At 43.6% G+C, this 21,195-nt stretch overlaps 1 protein-coding gene across 1 annotated transcript; it reads left to right on the forward strand.

Moving 5' to 3' along the window:
• Positions 1-13,487: 13,487 nt before the first annotated feature.
• On the forward strand, positions 13,488-13,970 carry LOC308497702 (large ribosomal subunit protein eL21-like; the record flags this gene model as incomplete). The annotated part of the gene is made up of 1 exon (XM_081048692.1): positions 13,488-13,970. The coding sequence occupies one exon, from the start codon at positions 13,488-13,490 to the stop codon at positions 13,968-13,970; it is 483 nt and encodes a 160-aa protein (XP_080904818.1).
• Positions 13,971-21,195: the final 7,225 nt, after the last annotated feature.

Here is a 21,195-nt window from a genome sequence, read left to right on the forward strand (position 1 = left end):
GCTATAGGAGATGGGGTTAAGGTCACGGGCTCTGGAGTTAAAGGCACCGCATGTCAAGGCCACCACTTCCGGTGTGGACCAGTGACTTTAGGTCAGCACTTCAAATACGTGGGGACGGTAACAGTACCATTTCTTGGTTCACATGAGGATTCAGTGACGTGAACCATGCGAAGGGCACATAGTAAGCACCTGAGTACATGATAGCTGTTTAGTGCTTCACGTACATGCCTCGTTTATTACAATCCTAAAGGCCAGGGGTCACCCCCATCTTTATAAATGGACAACTTGCTCTGGGAGGTCGAAGTGGCTTATTCCAAGTCACACAGCTGAACGATAGTGACTCAGGTGCTTTTGCTATGTGGCTTGATCTACAACCAGGTGCTCTAATTTAACCCTTTCAGCTTCTAGATAAGAATCCTTGAAAGTAGCTTCCAGTGTATTACTCATAATTTCTTCTAAATAACAGTGGGATTTACACCATATGAACTTGTAGACCTAAGACATTTCCTAGGACAATTGAAATGCAGCAAACTTTCTGGTTTGATCAAAGTGATAATGCATTAATTTAGAGATACTGAAGCATCTTGTCTTTACTGCTAAATTTATGCTTTTCTCAGAAATACAGAAAACAGGAATCCTTTGGTCAAAAAAGAGACAATCCACAGACTGCATGAGAATCTCGGAACACATTTATCCAGGAATACTTACATATTGACTCCAAAAAGCCATCGAACACTTTCCCATAAAGTCTTTATGGATAAGAGGTAAAGGTGGGGGGTGGGTTAGGATTTAGCCAAGTGGGTTTCTGACCCCTCCAAAGCTATTTCCAAAGGTTGCTCATTGATGGACCTGTGTTAAGTCTCAATTAGCAGGCTCTGTCCGCATCTTACCCTACTTGACGTTTTTATAAAATTGCTGGTTGAGGATATTGGTGGCAGGTGAAGAAAATTTGCAAATGACCTGCCACTGGGAGAAGGATCCCTTGTATGAGAAGACAGAATTGGAGCCTGAGGGATCCTGACAAGTTTGGACAGTGGGCAAAATCTAAGAAAATGAAATTTCACCTTTCTTTCAATGACACAAATATATAATGGAGGAAAAAAGCCCAGAACTCTAGTTTTTGTGTTTTTTTTTTAATTAATTTTATTGGGGTGACAATTGTTGGTAAATTTACATAGATTTCAGGTGTACAATTCTGTATTACATCGTCTATAAATCCCATTGTGTGTTCACCACCCAGAGTCAGTTCTCCTTCCATCACCATATATTTGATCCCCTTTACCCTCATCACCCACCCCCCACTAGTTTTTTTTTAAAAAAAGCATTTTACTGGACTATAAAGATGGCTGCCAAAGAAGTTAATGACTTTGGGCCACATTACTAATAGACTAAAGGACACTAATTACAAATGGACTGTTTATAATCAAGATGGTGCTGGTCCTGCTTCATTCTACTGGTAAGACCGTGACAGCCCTTCACTTAGTAAACACTTTTCTCCCCCCTTTTTTCACTTTTCCCTCCAATAAGAAATACACGTAGAAAATCTAGAAGTTATAGGAAAGCATAAAGAAATAGGAAAAAGACCTATACTAAATGTAATACTTTTATCATTTTGGCCTATTTCCATCTTTTCAATGAAATGTTTATGTAATTTGCATGTATATAATTTTTCATTGTGCCTTTAGGGAATATGTTTCCATATTCATAAACATCTTTTAATGGCTACAAATACTCTGTCATGTGGGTGTATCATTATTTAGCTCTTCTCAATTATTGATTTCCAATTTTTCTCTATAATCTGACACATTCATAAAATCACACATCCTGGTTATTTTAATGCTAGCACACAACTGCAAACAGCCTAAATACCACTTTTTAAGGACATTAGTATCTGAGTAAGGTCGAGGAGAGGATCAGCTTGTTGAATGACCTGGGAACCACAGCAAATAAGAACCAAGGATAATAGGTTGGAGTATGCAGTAGGGCTCATTTTTGGAAAAGAAATGAGCTGAGGATCACTAAAAGTATCCAAGAAGCTGACTACCAGGTAAGTCGCAGTGTTCAGTTTCTCGATTGTGACCCAGCTTCATGTACTCAATGTGCAGTAAACCCTCTTTCCTTGGAGAAGAGGAGTAAAGTCTTCAACATTCCACTAAAGGAGAGCATCAGTAATCTCCCTACCACCAAGCCCCAAACATAATGGTTCCAAGAATTTGCTGCCTTTTTTTTTTCAAGGTTTCTCTTTAAACTTGTGAGACCACATTCAACCCTGACCATCCAGGGGAGCCACAACAACTTCTTAAAAAGACTTGTTAGAACTGTCACTCTTCTCATGACCTTATTGCTAGTAGTTATTAAAAATGTGTTCCGCAGTGGGAAAAAGCAAGGCTATTGTTGCAACTGTACAAAACTCACCTATAGACATCAGCCCCCAGCAGCTATCAAGAAGCACCAATGTTCTTCATTCCATGACTGCTTTCCTGAAAAATGAGGCCAATATTAGCATATGTTAGCTCCCAAGTGCTTAGAAAAGGTTAATTTCCATTGGCAATCTATGGAAATCAATGATGGACAACGAATTAACACGCCATAACAGCAGTATATCACATACTATTTAATACACTGCAGAAGGAAAGGCTGTTTCCATTTACTTGCTGACTCACAATGAAGAGGACCCTTGTTGAACACTTGCTATTACACACTTGGTGTTCATTACTTTAGTTAATTCACAGCAGCCCCTGCCAGATCAAACAAGTTATCCCCATTTTATACTAGATGAGGAAGTGAGGGCTCAGAGAGGCTAAGAATTTCTCTTTAAGAGCTGTAGCCAGGCTACCAATGCAGATTTCTGAGTATCCCAAAGTCCACACTCAGAGTAGGATAAAGACTTTCAACAAGTGACTGATTGGAGACCCATGCCAATGCGGCAACAAATAGGTATTCAGGAAAATGGAAGGAAGTAGTTGTATGTCTTGAAAGGATGTGAAGACGTTCATAAAAGAAAACAAATGTATTTTCTTTCAGAGAAGGAAACCTCCACGTTTCTCTGTCCATTGCATTGGAACTCCAGAATCTGCATATTCCCAGGGCTTCAACTTGCTCTCATCACCATTTCAAAATAGAAACCACGGTAATCTTAATTAAAGCTGGTGTTTGATCTGGAATCACGTGAGGTTCTGTTCTAAATGCTTTCTCAGCAAGACGCTGCTTCACCTGTCCCACTCCTGGAGTATTCTGCTGCTGGTAGAGCCGCTCCCCACAGATTTAACATTTTGAGATAACGTAGGGAAAGGATGGATGTCAAATGCAAATTCAGAAACCAAGGACACCCGTGAACTCAGCAAGAAGAGGTGTACAGAATGATTAGTGGGTCTTCGCTAATAACTTGAACTTCTTGATAATTTTAACTTCTAATTCCCTTTCCGGCTGTGAATAGCTATGAAGGCACCAGTAGCCTAAGGAAAATAGGGAACCTCCTGACCGTGGGGTTTACTATCCCATAGACACTGAGCCAGGCACTTTATTTGCATTTTTTGCAATAAACACTGATCATCAATGAATTGGGAGCAGTGAGTTAATTACAGTATATCCAGACGGTGGAATATTTAGCATCTATTTTAAAAACTAATTTTTGATTTATAGATTGATACTACATACTGACCTGAAAAGATGTTTATGTTACATTAAAATGACAATCAGTTGCAGAGTATAAGGTATGATTACATTTTTTGTAAAACCATATATGCCAATGGCTGGGGGAAGATTTTAACCCAGGTCTGCATTCAAGATGAAGATTTTCCCAGTTTTCAGTTTATGAATTTTACTAGTTCTTTTCCTTTTGCCTCGATGAGTACTTAGTCTGAAAGGACACCGTTATGGATATCACCTGAATATGTCCACCTCCCTTTTCCTCAGCAGTCGTCAGTGCCAGTGTACAGTGGCGGTGCAGACAGAGAGCAGCATGGAAGCAATGGGGAGAGGGGAGGAGGGAGAAAGAGCAGGGAGGTAGAGGAGGCTGCATGGCAGCATTTCCCCCAGAGCGTCACTCCCCTTGGCTTTCATGGCCTCCCATGGTCCTCCCTTGCAACGAATAGACCCTGTCTGGGAACACATCCCCGTGTCACCCAATCTATGCCCATCTCATTTCCAATATATGATTTATAGCCCTTTCCAAAGTAAATCTGGACAAGTTGTGATAGTTAACATGGCTTCAGGTGAGATGTTTAAAAACATGCCTACTTGTTTTAATGCTAGTGTTTTGAGTTTTGTCCCCAGCTTGGCCATCCCACATGGATGAAAACATGATGGAGAACCAATGAGTAAATATAGAAAGAACACTGGCAATCTGGAAAGCTTGATGCTGCCACTTTCCGCGGGACGTTGGCCAACACCTTGGTCTTCTCTCACCCTCAGTTGATCTGTAAAATGGACCTGGGGTGGGGTTAGTCTGGATAATGTGTAAGACCTTCCCTACATTATGATTCGATCATCCAAGTCTAACATGGTGTGGTGCTGAGGGCATGGCATTCTAGTTTTTAGATCCATGATACTGTGGGGACTAGGGAATAAAAGCAAGACCTGGCAAGCGAATGCCTTTGTGGGTCCCCACAGCTCTCATCCTCCAAACAGCTCTCCCCTTCCTCATCACCATTATAACCCAGTGGGTAGAAAACAAATACATTAATTTAGCCCACTTTTCTCAGCAAAGGGGAGAACTGCTCACAGAATTTTAGCACTTGCAACAAACATTCCTTTGTTGAATGGATTTACTATATATCTCCTCAACCCTCAATTGGGGAAAAATCTTTCTGGTACAAATGACTGTTCCCTTGAGGTGTCTTCATATGGAAATCACACTTTGTTCATAATAAATTGGTTTTATTAGTAGTTTTCAATGGGGGTACTCCTAAAACTTCAACTTAACACCTAATCTTAAAAAGGGTAATTAGTTGGAATTCTTAAAAACTCACCATCGTATAGATTTTTGAAAACTCGTGCAGGGCTTCAGAAAACATTAATTCCCCTTTCTTCTGTGATATAACCTAAGCAAATGAGATATTCCTTAGAAGTAAGAGAAGTCCTAGAAAGAGTGATGGAGGTGATAAACCTTTAATGTTCTGGTTAATCTAACTCCCTATTCTCAGCCTGAAATAGGGGATAGAATTTAAAGAAGACACATAAAAATTTGAGGGAAATAAAAAATATGTATAATTCATCTATATCTATAGCTCTCATAGAAATCTCTATCGATGGAAAGAATGAGTGTTCCAAAAAATGGAAAGAGAAATGTAAAAGGGGTTTCTTTATTGTGAGGAACTTGGTTAAGAAAGGATATCCTTTGGAGAAATTATTTTCCAAACAATACACTGTGAAGTAACTGCTTTGATTAAGACCCTAAGACCAGTTCATACTCTATGTAATACTTAGGGAGTTGGTCCCATCCACTCTGGAACAATCTGTGGCTTCTGGATTAATCTGTGATTAGAAAATTTAGAATGCAAAATAGAAGTGAGACCTGCCCATCCCTGTGCCTTCTCTTCGTCTGTTACACGTTAACCCTTAAGTGAGCCCCAAATGGGTCGTGTGCAAGTCGGAATAATTGATGGGAGGCTGAGCGTGCAGGGCGCTGGACTAGTCACTCTGGGGGAGAAAAGAAATAAGGCACAGTCCTTGGCACTGAGTCGTTGTATGTTTACAAACACAGGCACAGTAGTCTCTTAAATAGATCAGAACGATGTTGATTAGAGAAATGCCCAAAAGCAGTGTGGGGGAGAGAACGAGGGAAGGGGGAACCCCTCCTCCTGGCTGGGTAGCTGGGATTGGCCGAGCCAACATCAGAAAGCAGTGGAGGCTGGGACCTGGATGGCTACCTTTGTCACCCAGCAAATGCGAGGGAAGAACAGGAGGAGTCTTGACTGCTGGCTCACTGTATACCTGGGAAGACATTCTTTCTAAATGAAAGTTGCTGCTTTACAGGGGTGGTGGTGGGATAGCCACTAATAATGGGATGCGTACCAGCTGGGATTTCTGACAATGAGTATGAGTTTAGAGCAGGACAACAGATGGGCTGAGTTCTGATATAAATTCCACCACTTTAAGGCATGTCAGTGGGTTTCTCTCTACCAGTGTGCAAAGAGGCCACAGAATCTGTAGTCAGATCTGGCTACGGGCCCCAGGACTGTGGCTCTCTACTTCGATTTTCTCAACTGAGTAATGAGAGTGGTGAATGAAATAGACTTCTATGCGCAGCTTTGCCTACCCAGCAACCATTCGCCCTTCTAGTAACAGCATCTTGGTTTGCCTTTCAGAGATCCATCCCATCCAGCTCTCCTGTCATTTGACTGGAAGGAGGACGACCACACCCCCAGAGCAGTGATTGGTTCAGGGTAGGGAATGGGACTCAAGGCAGGCCAAAGAGGCCCAGCACCAGACTGTCATTCAAATAAACACTGGTGGGAAAGGACTTTCTGCCGGGCTGCTAAACTGGTAGGTGGTGGTCACCTTTGTTTCTGCAACTTCTTGGGGACAGCCTGCCTGAGAATGAAATGAACACAGGAAAACAGCTAAAGATAGAAACAGAGTGAGAGAGAGAGAGAGAGAGAGAGAGAGAGAGAGAGAGAGAGAGAGAGAGAGAGAGAGAGAGAGAGAGAATCATGATTATATTGTCAGAGGTCCTCAGAACCCTCCCACTTGAATTTCTTACATGAACCAATGAATTCCCTTTTCGGTTTATTTGTTTAAGCTAGTTTGAATTGTTGTGTTTTTTTTTCTGAAACTTGCAACAGAAGGCTTCTGACTAAAGAGCACCCACCGCATAGGATCAAACAATTGTGAGAGCCACACAAATGTTTGTTAGTTTTCATTTTCTCTAAACCCAAGCTTCTCTGATTTGCAAACTGGAGATGATACTTGCCCCACTTGCCTCATAGGGTTTCGGGGGTGGCGGGGTGGGGATCGGAGATCAAGTAGGATAGACAGATAAGCCCTTTGAAAATCAAAATACAATTCTATTGCTAAATGATTTTTAGTCAGCTGTTCTCTCAAATCAAGATTCTTTGGGAAATTCAGAGAGGAAATGTTGCCAAATCAGAAAGTTTCCTTTTTTTGTTTTCAGTTTTTCAAAATATGACACCAAATTCCTTTTTAAGTTTTCTTCTTTGTCTTTTCTTGTCATTAAGAGAAACACTAACCAGGCCCTGTGAAGAGGAGAGCAAGTTGAGTTTCGAATTTCTGAAGGTTTCCTAATGATAGGGAAAATGATGAATTATTGGAAAGAGGTAGGGTTGAGGTTGAATTAGAATTTGCCGACATTTGATCTGGAAAATTCTTTAAACATTGAATCCAGGAGATAGAATGTCATTGGTTACATATATGAAGGCAGGGGACAGGCAGGATGTGGGAGCTTGATTAGACCTCATGTGGGCCTCTTTGGGGGCTTCCTTGGCTGTTGCTCTCTTCTCCTTCCCTCCCTGCTCCTTTCCCCTCTGCTCTTGGCCCTCCATTTCTGAAGGACCCTGAGGGAAGCCAGGGCTTTTATGTCACAGCTATGGCATTTTCTCTTTAGAGTAAGTCTCTGAAGAAAAAAGGACCATGCTATTGAACTCCCTCCCACACAGTCTTTGAAAAGGTCTTGCAAAGAGAAGGAATTCCCAACTTCATGCTTCTGAAGACAGTGTTAAGGGGCTTACCTGTCTCTTGTCTGTTTTGACTATTCCACCTACTGCTCTTCAAGTCCCAGCCCAGGAAACAAATAGGCATCAGCCCAGGAAACATAAATATGGAGCCATCATCCTGAAATTGCAAGTAAATGCAGATTTTATTTCCCTTCAGACTCAAACAAACTCGAGGCTCATTAATTCTGTTCCTATGATGACCACATATGCCCAATTTATATATGCAACTCTATAAAGCAATTTCCCATTTTCCCAATGAAAAGATTTAAAATATCCCCAAAACAAGACCAGCCAGCCAACCAATCAACCAAATAAACAAGCAAACAAAAGCCAATGTTTTGGGCCAACTTGAATACATAAACTTTTAGGGAAATAAAGTAGTCACGTGTTGGTGTTATATTTAATTTTTTAAATGTACACTTACATATCTAAAAGTCACATATCAGATGAGAGAATATATTAGTTTAGAAATTTGCTTGTGTCCACATTCACGTTTCATGGGGCAGTTGTATCCAAGCTCTGCTTGTGGCCCGTTGACACCTGTCCCTGTGCCCTCACTCCTTTGAATCCTTGAACACTTTACCACCTGAGGCTGAGTTGTTATCAGAAATACAACATCTTTTAACACTGTGCCTGATACTATTCTTGGAAACACAGAGAACAATTCCTCCTGTGGACACACATTCATGACCGTACTAAATGCATTGCTTTTGGGGGAGGGAGCTTAAAATAACACAAATGTATTCGAGTTCTGGAGGTCCAACATCCAACAGGGTCTCACTGGGCTAAAAAATCAAGGTGTCAGCAGGGCTGGGTTCCTTCTGGAGGCTTGAGGGGAAAATCTATTTTGTTGCCTTTTCCAGCTTCTGGAAGCTTCTGCCCAGCCACCTTTAATACGACTTTAATTCCTTTTTGGTATTTTTTTTTTTCCAAGAGACCAGAGCAATTGAAGATTTTAATTGCTTTCCAGTTTGTTTTGGGGTCTGTTGGCACGTGTTACACGTGCTGAGATGGGCCCCACGCAGCAGCCTGGGTTGGTGCTTTTTTTTTTTTTCTTGTAATATTAGGAAACATTCAGAGGGCTTCACAATGTTCAAAGTGCATTGTTATTCAGCATCTCGGAAATACTTTTCTGTTGAAGGGGCTCAGGGCAGGGATTACTGAGTTGATAATTAGGAGGGTTGAGATTTGGGGCTCTCCACCCTCCTTCTGCTCTCCCCTCACTGGGACTCTGTTCTGCCTTTCATCCCTGCCCTTCCAGCATCCCTCTATCACCACACCTACTGCACAGCAACAGACCCTCCTGTCTGCTCTCTCAGCTCACTGCAATTAGAGCATCCCGAAGGGGCACAAGGCAATGTCTGAGCCACTAGAAACAGTGGCTGATCAGCGTGTCCCTGTCTGCAAGGCTGGCCCCCCTCTCCATATACACCCCTGAAGGGGTGGGTCCCACCATGGAAAACGTGTTCTTTGTTGTTAGAACAAGTGTCACAAACCACTTCTCTTCATTCTCCATGTGACCTTGACTGCATTACCTACACTGAGCTCATGGTTTCCTAATCTATAAAATGGGGATTAAATCATAGTTCATCGATTCCAATAAGCACATTATCCCACATTTTCACAACGCTGAAATTGGCATGAGTCTTAAAATTGTTTGCATGTCACGTTTCACTCATAGCATGCATTCCACCCTGACCCTTTTAGTGGTATCTAAAATAATGGTGAATCTTAGAGTTGATGAAAAAAGGGGAACATATCTACTTCTGTGGGCTATGGTGTGGGCTGGGAAATCACATGCCTGTGACAGAAAAAGAATTCATCTGTTATTTCAGCCCTTTCCTGTCAACCAGGAAGGTGAGTCCTGATAATCAGGTAAAGGTCATGCCCTATGTGAAGTCCGTTATAAGGAGTGGAACCAGCCTAAGGACCCGAGCTTACCACATACTCTTCCCCAAATTTCCAAGTCCCTGTGGCATTGTGCAGGACTTGGGGGCTTTCTGCCAATGCTATTAGCCCACAGGCAGCCTGGCACCCTGCCAGGATCCTGAGGAAACACTGCGGGAGGTGGGGTGAGGAGCCGGGCTGACACCAGGCCTGTGTGTGGCAGGGGAGCATGATGGTTTAGGAAGGCGCGCCTGCCTCACAGCCCTGGCTCTGCCGGTGCCTGGGGAGGGAGCACTGTGGCCGGGTTCCCAGCAGCAAGCAGCTGAGTTGTGAGCCTGGCATCTGCGGAGCTCGCACAGGACAGTTTCTAACTGGACAAGCCAGGAAGTCCAAAGCTCAGACCTTCTCCTGCTCCACTTGGTGTGGAGAACTCTTACCTCTGAAGAGGGTAAACAGTACCCACCTTATGACATGGTGGCCAAGACTTGCTCGAGCCTAAGTGCCTGGTTACTATGGGGAATGTTGGTTCATGGGCCCTGGATACTATGGGGAATGTTGGTTCATGGGCTCGGAAGTAAGACTGCAAGGTTAGCCTGGACATTGCTGTGACTCAATCTCCCCATCTGTAAGTTTGGAGTTATAGTACCTATTTTCTATTATTGTGAGGATTAAATGAGGTTATAGTTGTAAAACAGGAAGAACAATGTCGGGAGAATAAGTGCTCAATAAATGCTACTATTAATGTTATTTAAATAACCCGAATAATTCTGATTTGATGTGAATTATATAACTTACCCTCAGAAGTATATTTAGTTATATCAGCTCCACATACTCATGAGGAAATTCTGTTGCCTTTTAACCGTCCTATATACCATCCACATCTACTGTTTCATTCATTCACTCATTCATTCATTCATTCACTCACTCATCACTTGTTCATTCATTGAATTCTGTGTCCCTGTAGGTGACAATTTGGTCTCTGCTGTTGTTGCCTTCAAATCCAGAAGGAATCGCAAATCGATCTTTCCTACTCAACCTCCTCCCTTCCAATTTGAATGGTGTCTCAAGAACATCAGAGCGAGGTAGGCCTGACAGGTCATTTGCCCCAGCTCTCTCATCTTACAGGTGAGGAAACAGAGGCCCAGAAAGGGAAGGTGGCTCACCCAGGTCACACAGTGACAGGGAAGGGACCCACTCAGATCCCCTCATTCCCAGCTGCTACCTGCCTATTCTCTGCAAAGTTGGTGTAGCTTGTTGGAGGTCCTGGGAGGGGGAGGTGGGGAGCAGGGCGACACCCACCTTAAGGTCGTGAGGTGCCTCCTCAAGTGGCTTCTCTAGCTGGTGACGGACTCCCTGTCAGTGCTCACTCTCAGCTAAAGGTGGCACCAGTCCTTTGCTGATAGGAGCTACAGATGAACCACGAGTTGGAAAGATGCCCTAATCCTGCTCTCCCCTGCTCTAATTCCCTGCAAATAATCTTCCCAGGCTGGCCTTAGCCTACTTACCCGGGGCTGGAAGGTACGTAAGGTAAGCCACTAGGCTTAACAACAGAGTGGCCCGGCTCTGAATCCACAGCGTGTCACTAGCACAAACCACCTGGAAGGGTGGGTGCTGGTACTCCCGTTCCACAGGCCAGGAAATCCCAGGCCACACATCTATGGGGTTTGAATTCTGCCACCACACCATGAAGCTGGACTGTGGGAAGCTTAGGCTACACTGTGAGGCATTAATTATTTATGAGACTCTCTCCCTGAGCTTTTTGGGGGTGTGCTAATGAGTGAGTGAGCTGCCTACCTGGCTGCAGGCCTTGAGGGGAATGTCTGGTTGGTTTTCCTGAAATGACAGCTGGCGTGGGCCTGCTCGTCACCACCGCTAAAGGCTTATTTGCGAACAAGCACTGTGGAGCCCACGTCCGCTTAGTTCCCACACACACATGTGCAGGCCTTCACAGGGTGGCTGGACCACCTGCAGCAGCAGAGGCTTGAGGAGACGTCTATTCATTCAACAAATACTGACAAAGCACCTACGATGTGCTAAGCACTGTGGCCAGAGGCTCACCCATGTTATTCTCACAGCAGCTCACACTCGGGCTCTCATGTTCTTAACCCCTGCCCTGCTTAGTCTCTGTTGAATGTCAGTTTGTGCCCGGCCCTTAGACATGGACATGGCCTCTTCCCTTGAAAGATACCAACTGGAATATGAACCCCAGAAGTGTAAGGCCCAAAGGCAATAGTGTCAAAAGCGCTGATAAAGTTCCCAGGACTTTAGAGGAAGAGGGATATCATTTAATGTATTGATTTAATTTTTTGGTTTACCTTTATTTGCTTGCTTGTCTGTTGTCTGTCCTCACGCTAGAAAGTAAGTTACACGAGAGCAGGAACTTTGTCTGGTCACCTCTATGTCCCTAGCACTTACAATAACCCCCAGCATGTCGTAGGTGCTCAATATGTTTATTGTTTAACACATGTGGTAAGTTAAAAATGGCTGTAAATTCTCTTCTACGTCTCCCATTGACAGGTGGGCCTAATTCTCCTAATTCTCCTTTGAATCCAGGCTTGCCCTAAAGACTCGCTTAACGACTACAATATAGCAGAGTGATGCTCTGGAGCTTCTGAAGCTAAGTTATAAGAAGCTTTACAGATTCCATCGGGGTTTTTTGGAACTTCTCCTCCTGCAGTGCTCCTTCTTGGAACCTGGTCTTCCTGCTTTACACAGCCCAAGGCACACGAAGAGGCCAGGCGTAGGTACTCCAGTCAATAGCCCCAGCTGAGCTTGCTGCAGACAGGCAGCATTAACTGCTGGCCACAATACTGAGATGATTTGGACAGCCAACCCAGATGAGCATGAGCTGACCATAGCCAGCCAATTAAGTTCACAAACTTATCCTAGAAAAGGTGCTGCATACCTCATTGCGGAAATCACTATGGTCACTTTCAAAGTACTCTCCTTGGGAAGCTATGCACTGACGCCAGCGCCTAGTCCACCCTTCAAAGCAATTTTACAACTTTTTCTGGAATAACCATCAGAGCTGTCATTGTATTACCCTGGATGTCCTGAATGTCATCAAAATGTTCCTTTCAATATTTCCTTTATCTTCAGGGAAAGAAAGAAGTCATTGGGGGCCAGATCAGGTGAGTAGGGTGGGTGTTCCAATAGTTATTTGTTTACTGGCTAAAAACTCACTCACAGACAGTGCCGTGTGAGCTGGTGCATTGTCGTGATGCAAGAGCCATGAATTGTTGGCGAAAAGTTCAGGTCATCTAACTTTTTCATGCAGACTTTTCAGCACTTCCAAATAGTAAACTTGGTTAACTGTCCAGTTGGTACAAATTCATAATGAATAATCCTTCTGATATCAAAAAAGTTTAGTAACATTGTTGCAACAAGTTTGCGAACTTAATTGTCAGGCCTCTATGATTGCAACTACATGAGAGTGGGAGAACAGCCCAGCTGAGCCCAGTCAGTCTTAAGAACCATGAGAGAAGTGTGTGTGGCGAGTGCTTCTGATGTGGGATGAGAGGAGAGATGGCAGCATGCTCATGATAAAGCAGCATGTATGTTCTGGTCTCATTTATATAAAATCATGTGTGTATGAGTGCGCACACGTAAAGAGGGGCTTGAAGGATGATTACCAAATTGTTACTGGTGGTTATCTAAGGATGGTGACACCCAGCTGATCTCTACTCCCTTCTTTATATTTTAATGGATTGTTTGGGTTCTTAATAATGAGTATATATTATTTATATAATGACATATAATAAGCAAGGTTATTTGAGGGAGGAGTGGGAGAAAAATAATAAATTAAGCACAAGGTTTTTCTACAACACAGTAGATAGCATTGGAGAATACTACGGCTATTTTCTTTTGGTGGTAGAATTAAAAGGACTTAAGTTTTCGGGGACCGCCATCTTCCAGTAATTCGTCAAAATGACCAACACAAAGGGAAAGAGGAGAGGCACCCGCTATATGTTCTCTAGGTCTTTTAGAAAACATGGAGTTGTTCCTTTGGCCACATACATGCGAATCTACAAGAAAGGTGATATTGTAGACATCAAGGGAATGGGCACTGTTCAAAAAGGAATGCCCCACAAATGTTACCATGGCAAAACGGGAAGGGTCTACAATGTTACTCAGCATGCGGTTGGCATTGTTGTAACCAAACAAGTCAAGGGCAAGATTCTTGCCAAGAGAATTAATGTTCGTATTGAGCATATTAAGCACTCTAAGAGCCGAGATAGCTTCCTGAAACGGGTAAAGGAAAATGATCAGAAAAAGAAGGAAGCCAAAGAGAAAGGTACCTGGGTTCAACTGAAACGCCAACCTGCCCCACCCAGAGAAGCACACTTTGTGAGAACCAATGGAAAGGAGCCTGAGCTGCTGGAACCCATTCCCTATGAATTCATGGCATAAGTGTAAAAAAATAAAAGACCTCTGTAAAAAAAAAAAAAAAAAAAAAGGACTTCAGTTTTCATTACCTGGCCTCTATTCAGATTCTGGCTCAGGTGAGGTTATTGAACTTGCCCAACGTTGTAAGGGTAGGCTATCAGTCAGGGCTCCTATTTGCAACACAAACCAACTCTGGCTGATTTAAGCAGGAAAGAAATTTATTAAAAGGCCATTGGGCATCTATTCATGATAAAAATTCTTAGTGAACTAGGAATAAATGGGAAATTCCTCGCCTTCACAAACACCACCTACAAAAACCTATAGCTAACATCGTATTTAATGGTAGGAGATGGGCCACTCTTTGACCTGGGGAAAAGGTAAGGAGTCTGTTCTCACCATTCCTAGTCAACATCCTATGGAGCATGATAAGGCTGGAACAAGAAATAAAAGGCGTAAGGACAGGGAAGAAACCTGTAGGCAATATGATTATCTACACAGAAAAACCTCAAAGAATTTACAAAGATACTATTAGATCTAGCGAGTGGGTTTTGCAAGAACGCAGCATACAAGGTCAACATACTACAATTTATTTATTTAATTGAATCTTTATATGCTAACAATGCATAAATGGAGATGGAAATTTTAGAAAGGTACCATTTACAGTAGTACCAAAAGGATGAAATATTTAAGGATAATGAGTAATATTTATAAGCTGGAAACTGCTCTTTGAGAGAAATCAAAGACGACTTTAATAAATGAGATATAATGTGTTCTTGGATCAAAAGACTCAAGATTATTAAAATGTCAATCCTTCCTTAATCGATCTCCAGATCTAACACAAGTCCAATCAAAATCCTAGCAGGCTTCTTTGGAAAAATTGACAAACTGATTCTAATATTTAAATGGAAAAGCAAAGGACTTAAGTTGGCCAAAATAATTTTGAAAAAGAAAAACAATACTATAGTATTCATAAACCTTATTTCAAGACTTACTATAGTAATCAATACAAGGTGATATTGATGAAAAGATAGACATATAGATCAAAGAACAGAAAAGAGAACCCAGACGTAGACCCATATATAAATCAATTGATTTTTCCATACATGCCACAGTAATTCAATGGAGGAAGGATGGTCTTTTCAACAAATGGTAATATTGGGATCTATATGCAAAAAAACAAACAAACAAAAAAACCCAAAACCCCTCAATTCATACTATATACAAAAATTAATTAGATATGCATTACAGACCTAAATGTAAAAGCTAAAATTATAAAAACTTCTAGAAGAAAATAGGAGTAAGTCTGATTCTTTGGGTTAAGCAAATATTTCTTAGAACACAAAAAGCATGAATCCTTAAAAAAAATGATAAAATGAATATCATCCAAATTAAAAACTTCTGCTCTTTGAAAGACACTTACATGAAAATTAAAATACACGCCACAGAACGGGAGAAAATATTTGCAAAATATGAATCTGATAAAGGACTGGTAACCAACATATACGAAGAACCTCAAAATTCAGTAAGAAAATAAACAACCCAATAAAAACTTAGCAAAAGACCTGAACAGATACTTCACCAAAGAAGATATATGAATGGCAAATAATCACAAGAAAATATGCTCAGCAGCATTTATAATTAGGCAAATGGAAACTGAAACCATAGTGAGGTACCAATACATCTATTAAATTGACTCACATTTTAAAAACCTGACAATATCAAATGTTGGTGAGGGTATAGAGCAGCTGGAACTCTCATACCTTGCAGGTGGAAATGCCAATTAGTACAGCTGTTTTGGAAGACAGTGTGGCAGTCTCATCGTTATATGTACCATATGACTGAGCAATTCAACTCCTTTATTTACCCAAAGGAAATGAAGACATATGTCCACACCAAAAACCTGTATGTGAACATTTGTAGCAGCTTCATTCACAATCTCCCCAAACAGGAAACAACCTACATGTCCATCAACTGGTGAACTGATTAACAAATTCCGGTGCATTCATAAAATAGAACATGACTCCGCAGTAAAAAGGAACAAACTACTCACACATGCAGCAGCATGGATGACTCTCGAAAGAATTATGCTAAGTAAAAGAAGCCAGGCACGAAAGGCAGCATAATGTATGGTTCCATGTCTATGACCAAAAAAAGGTCAAACCACAGGAAAAGAAATCCTGTCAGTCATTGCCAGGGACTGGAGGTGGAGGAGGGGGTTGGCCACAAAGGCGCTCGTGGGGATTTTTTGGCATGCAGGAAATATTCTGTATCGATTGTTGGGTGGTTATGCAACTGTAATGATTTTGCCCAAATTCATAAAACTGTACACTCACAAAGGGTGATGGTCACTGCATGTACAATGTACCCCAATACAAATGACCAACAAGTACACGAAAAGGTGCTCAGCATCCCTAATCATCAGGGAAATGCAAATCACAACCACATGAGATATCACTGCACACTTGTTAGGATGACTATTATCAAAAAGAGCAAATGCAGGTAAGGATGTGGAGAAAAAGGAACCCTTGTGCACTGTTGGTGGGAATGTAAATTGGTGCAGCCACTTTGGAAAACAGTTTGGAAATTCCTTAAAAAACTAAAAAGAGAACTATATGATTCAGCAATCCCACTTCTGGGTTTATATCTGAAGGAAATGAAAATATCAACTTCAAAAGATACCTGCCCCCTGACATGCTCATTCCAGCACTATTTATAATAGCCAAGTGTCCAACAATCTAAGTGTCCACCAATGGAGGAATGCATAAAAAAAGTGTTATGTATATGTATATATATGTGTGTGTGTGTACACATACACAGACATAAAAAAGGAGGAAATCCTGTCATTTGTGACAGCGTGGGTGGACCTTGAATGCTTTATTCTAAATGAAGTAAGTCAGAGAAAGACAAATACTGTATGATCTCACTTTTATGTGGAATCTAAAAATATTTAATAGAAACAGAGAGTAGAATGGCGGTTGCCAGGGGCAAAGGGGTGGGGAAATGGGGACATGTTGGTCAAAACTTTCAGTTACAAGAGGAATCAGGTCCAGAGATCTAATGCGCTGCATGGCGACTACAATTAACAATGTGAGAATGTATACTTAAAGCTTCTGTCAGAGCCGAGCTTTAATGTTCTCTCCATAACAGCAACAAAATGGTAATTACATGCGGTGAAGGATGCCTTAACTAACCTTATTGTGGTAGACACACATGTCCCAATATATACATGTATCAAATCATCACACTGTGTCTCTTAAACTTACACAATGACATGTGCCAATTATATCTCAATAAAGCTGGAAAAAAATATACCCCAGTAAATCTGAAAAAAGCGGGGTCATTAGTAGGTCCAGAGAACCTGGTTTTGAGACTCCATGGCCATGAAAAATGGCCAGAGTCATACTGGACACTGGACTTAGCCAGTGTCAGTGAATGTCCAGTCAGGAAAACAATGCACCCCAGGTTTTCAAGCAGAGAGGGACTTAATCCATGGGCTGAATTGACAGATATGTGGGGCCCGGCCATATGCCTCTGCCGTAATTAGCAGCCAGGGAGATGGGGAATAGGAGCATCTGGTATTTTCAACTTCTACAGTGGGAGGCAGGCTCCACCTTTTCAGGTGGGGAGTGTGCCAAAACATAAAGGGGTTCAGTGCTAGAAGCTAGAATAAAGTGACATGTCCATCCTAGCTAGTGTGGGGACAGAGCCAGGAGTGCAGTTTCCAGGCTCTCGGCCTCACGTGGAAAGATGCTGGCTCAGGTAGTAAATGACCATCAACTGTGATTGGATGGCCATCAGCTGTGGCTAGTTGGCCGTCAGCTGTAACCAGTGAGCCATTGGCCACTAATATAACTGCCGTGGCTATGCTAGCAGAAAATGGGGGCTAGCAAGAAGATGGTGGCTGAGCTAGTAACCGCGGTTTGCAGTTAGCACAGCGGATTGCAGCTAGCAAGTGAGGTTGGTTGGCAGAGAGAAGTGGACAGCAGGTTGCAGGTTGTGTGGCTCCTGCTTCCTGTGTCTCCAGCGCAACTGCTAGTGAGAATATAGTGGTATGACTCCCCTATCTGTGGCTCCGTGGGTGTTCCTTTTTGGCCTCACCGTGTCCTGCGTTCTTATGTGGGGAGCGGGAGCTGACACCCTACCTGACACCCTGCATGACACTAGTAAATATGAAGGTTGGGTTTTCAACTCTCATCATTCCAAAACTTAATAAGCCAGGTCAAGCTCTTAATCACTACATGGAACGTGACGTGGTGCTTCCAAGATCCTGAACCACTTAGTGTAGAATGGGTTAAAAACTGCATCTACCACCTCCACATACAGCCATAAGCCATGCACATGCATTCTCTCTGCCATGAAAGTGGCAAGCTCTGGGCTTCCCAGGGGCCTCAGCTGCTGTTCTCAGCCCTGCCCACACAGAGATCCCATTAGGCCCTTCGGCACTATGTGTGTCTTCAATTGGGAATGTCCCCTTTTGGCTTGGGAGCAGAGATGTCCCCAGAGAACAGGAGGAGGAACAGGAGGGTTGTCCCCACTGGGTCCACAAATCTGGAAGCTGGAGCTCTGAGCAGCATCAGTGTCTGAATGGAACAGAAAGGAGGAGAGGGAAGTGGGAGAGGGGTGAGGAAGAAGAATAGAGATCAAGTTCAGGTTTTGAAATAAAAGCCCCATCCTCACCTCTGTCCACTTCCCTTTTTCCCAGGGAAGTTCTGGCTAAAGGCGGCCCAGTGCTCACCTGCCTCTCATCTCAGCCTCTGTTGACCCTCCCAGGCTGCTCAGCAGTGTTTTCTACCCGCCTCCAGAAACACCTGGATCTCTTTCTACTTAGTTCTTAATAACCCTCTGCACGCGGAGCCTCAAAACACCCATACACCTGCCAAACAGCCCCTGCAGGCCTTCTTTTCAAACAGGGAGTAACAGCTGAGAGAAAGGTATGGATTCCCTAATTCAAAACCAACAAAGCCTGGGAGGGCACTCGGAGGAAAGGAAACTCGAGAAGAACAGAGGAAAGAGAAAAAAGACGCAGAGAACCTCTTGGCTGCACACCCACCAACCACCCTCCACCCCTGTCCCCTCACAAAGAGGCTGATGTGGCCAGACAGACACCTCACCATCCTCTTTTGCAACGAACATAGAGGCCGAGGCTCCAGTCCTGGCCAGTGGGACCAATGAGAGGAGGAGTTTGTTGGTGTCGTCTGGGTAAGGTTTTCTTCCCCATGAATAGGAGGTACGTGGGTAGAAAAGCGCTTCTCCAGGCAGGTGTTGTCTACTTGGGATGTCGGACCTGTGGTAGCCATTGTGTGACCACAGATACAAGCCCAGGACTAAGGAGCTTTGCCCTATGATGCTGAAGAGGGCCAAGCAGCAAGATTTAAAGAGACCGTGTCCTGATGACATCGTTCAGAGCCAGCCCTGGGCCTTCCCTACGCAGGTGTCCTAATTATGCTGGACAACAAAGCCACTGTTGTTTGATCCTCTTGTTGTCGCGTAGTTTTGGTCTGTAGAGTTGAAAGTGTTCTGACAGACACAGAAATAAGCCAGCATTTGCCAAATTCCCCAGTGTGTTAGGAGCTTTATAAGGTAATTACTACATTAACCCCATTTTACATTGGAGGAAACTGAGGCTGTGTACACAAGGTCACTTATTAAGTGTCAGAGGCAGGACTCTAAGCTAGTGTGACTTAAAAAAACAAAATGTACTGAGTGCTTACGACACGTTTGGCCTCTCCAGGGGCTGGGGATGCCCCTGGAAAAGAGACCAGTCTGGGCTTTCGTGGAGGTTCTATTCCTGTCAAGGAGGCTGGCAATAAACAAGTAAACAAATAAGCAAGGTAATTGTAGATTAATGATTGTGGGGACAGAACCAGGAGTGCAGTTTCCAGGCCCTTGGCCTCACGTGGAAAGGTGCTGGCTCAGGTAGGAAATGGCCATCAACTGTGATTGGATGGCCATCAGCTGTGGCTAGTTGGCCATCAGCTGTAACCAGTGAGCCATTGGCCACTAATATAACTGCCGTGGCTAAGCTAGCAGCAAATGGGGGCTAGCAAGAGGATTGCAGTTAGCAAGTGAGGTTGGTTGGCAGAGAGAAGTGGATGGTGGATTGCGGATCGTGTGGCTCCTGCCTCCTGTGTCTCCAACCCAGCCGCCAGCGAGACTATAGTGGTCTGACTCCCCAATCTATGGCCCCGGGGGTGTTCCTTTTTGGCCTAGCCATATTCTGCATTCTTATGTGGGGAGCGGGAGCAGAGACCCCGCATGGCACCCCACATGACAGTGATAAATGCTAAAAAGGTAATAAATAGGGAGATATGGTGAGAAGTGATTGGGGTTTCTGGTGTTTGCTGGAGGGGAGGGAACGTTTTACATGGGTGACTGAGGAAGGCTTTGCTGACCGTCACACCTAAACTACGCCTTGACAGACGCAAAGGAGCCTCCATCACTATGTGAAGACACAGGGAAGGGCCTTCCAGGCAGAAGGAACAAGAGCTGGGTCCCTGAGGCACCACGAGCTGGGGACATTTGGGGAGCTGAAAGGCCATTGTGACGGGCTCAGTAAGTGACAGGGAGAGCGGAGATGGCTGAGTTTGGAGAACGCAGGAGCCAGATCCTGTAGGGCCTCGTAAGCGGTGATAAAGGGTCTGGATGTTATTCTGACTGAGACGAGGAGTCACTGAAAAGTTTTAAGCAAGGGAGAGACCTCTGCTTTATGCTTTTGATAGGTCTCTCTGAATGCTGTGCAGAAATTGGATTGTAAGGAGTACGAGTGGAGGCAGGAAGACCAGCTAGGAGGCTGATGGTGTGGCCCTAGGGACAGGTAATGGTGGCTTGAAATCAGGGGGTGGGGGGAGGGGTTGGAGAGGGGTAAACAGATTCCAACTAGGTTCCCAAGGCATAAGTGATGGGACTTGCCAATGGTTTGGATGTGCCAGGAATGGAAAAGGGAGGAATACAGGTTGTCCCCTAGGGTTGGGGCTTGGGCAGCTGGAGGGATGGTGACGCCTCATGGGAGAGGAACAGGTTTGGGGCAAAAGCAAGAGTTTCGTTCTGGAGTCCAGAGCTGGTGTTCTCCTTCCACTACTCCATTGCCTCCCCAAAGTTAATGAAATATGAACCTTACACGTGGAGTTACGTCCTTGGACAAGTCTGAGTGGTGAGTGATGAGGTGGTAACGGGAAGAATGAAAGCACTCCGGGTGTAGCACAAGCTCCAGGAGAGCATTTTCTCGTCACCTACAAAGTGCTCACAAAGC

Source organism: Rhinolophus hipposideros (assembly GCF_964194185.1).
Source record: "Rhinolophus hipposideros genome assembly, chromosome: 5".
Lineage (NCBI taxonomy): Eukaryota > Metazoa > Chordata > Mammalia > Chiroptera > Rhinolophidae > Rhinolophus > Rhinolophus hipposideros.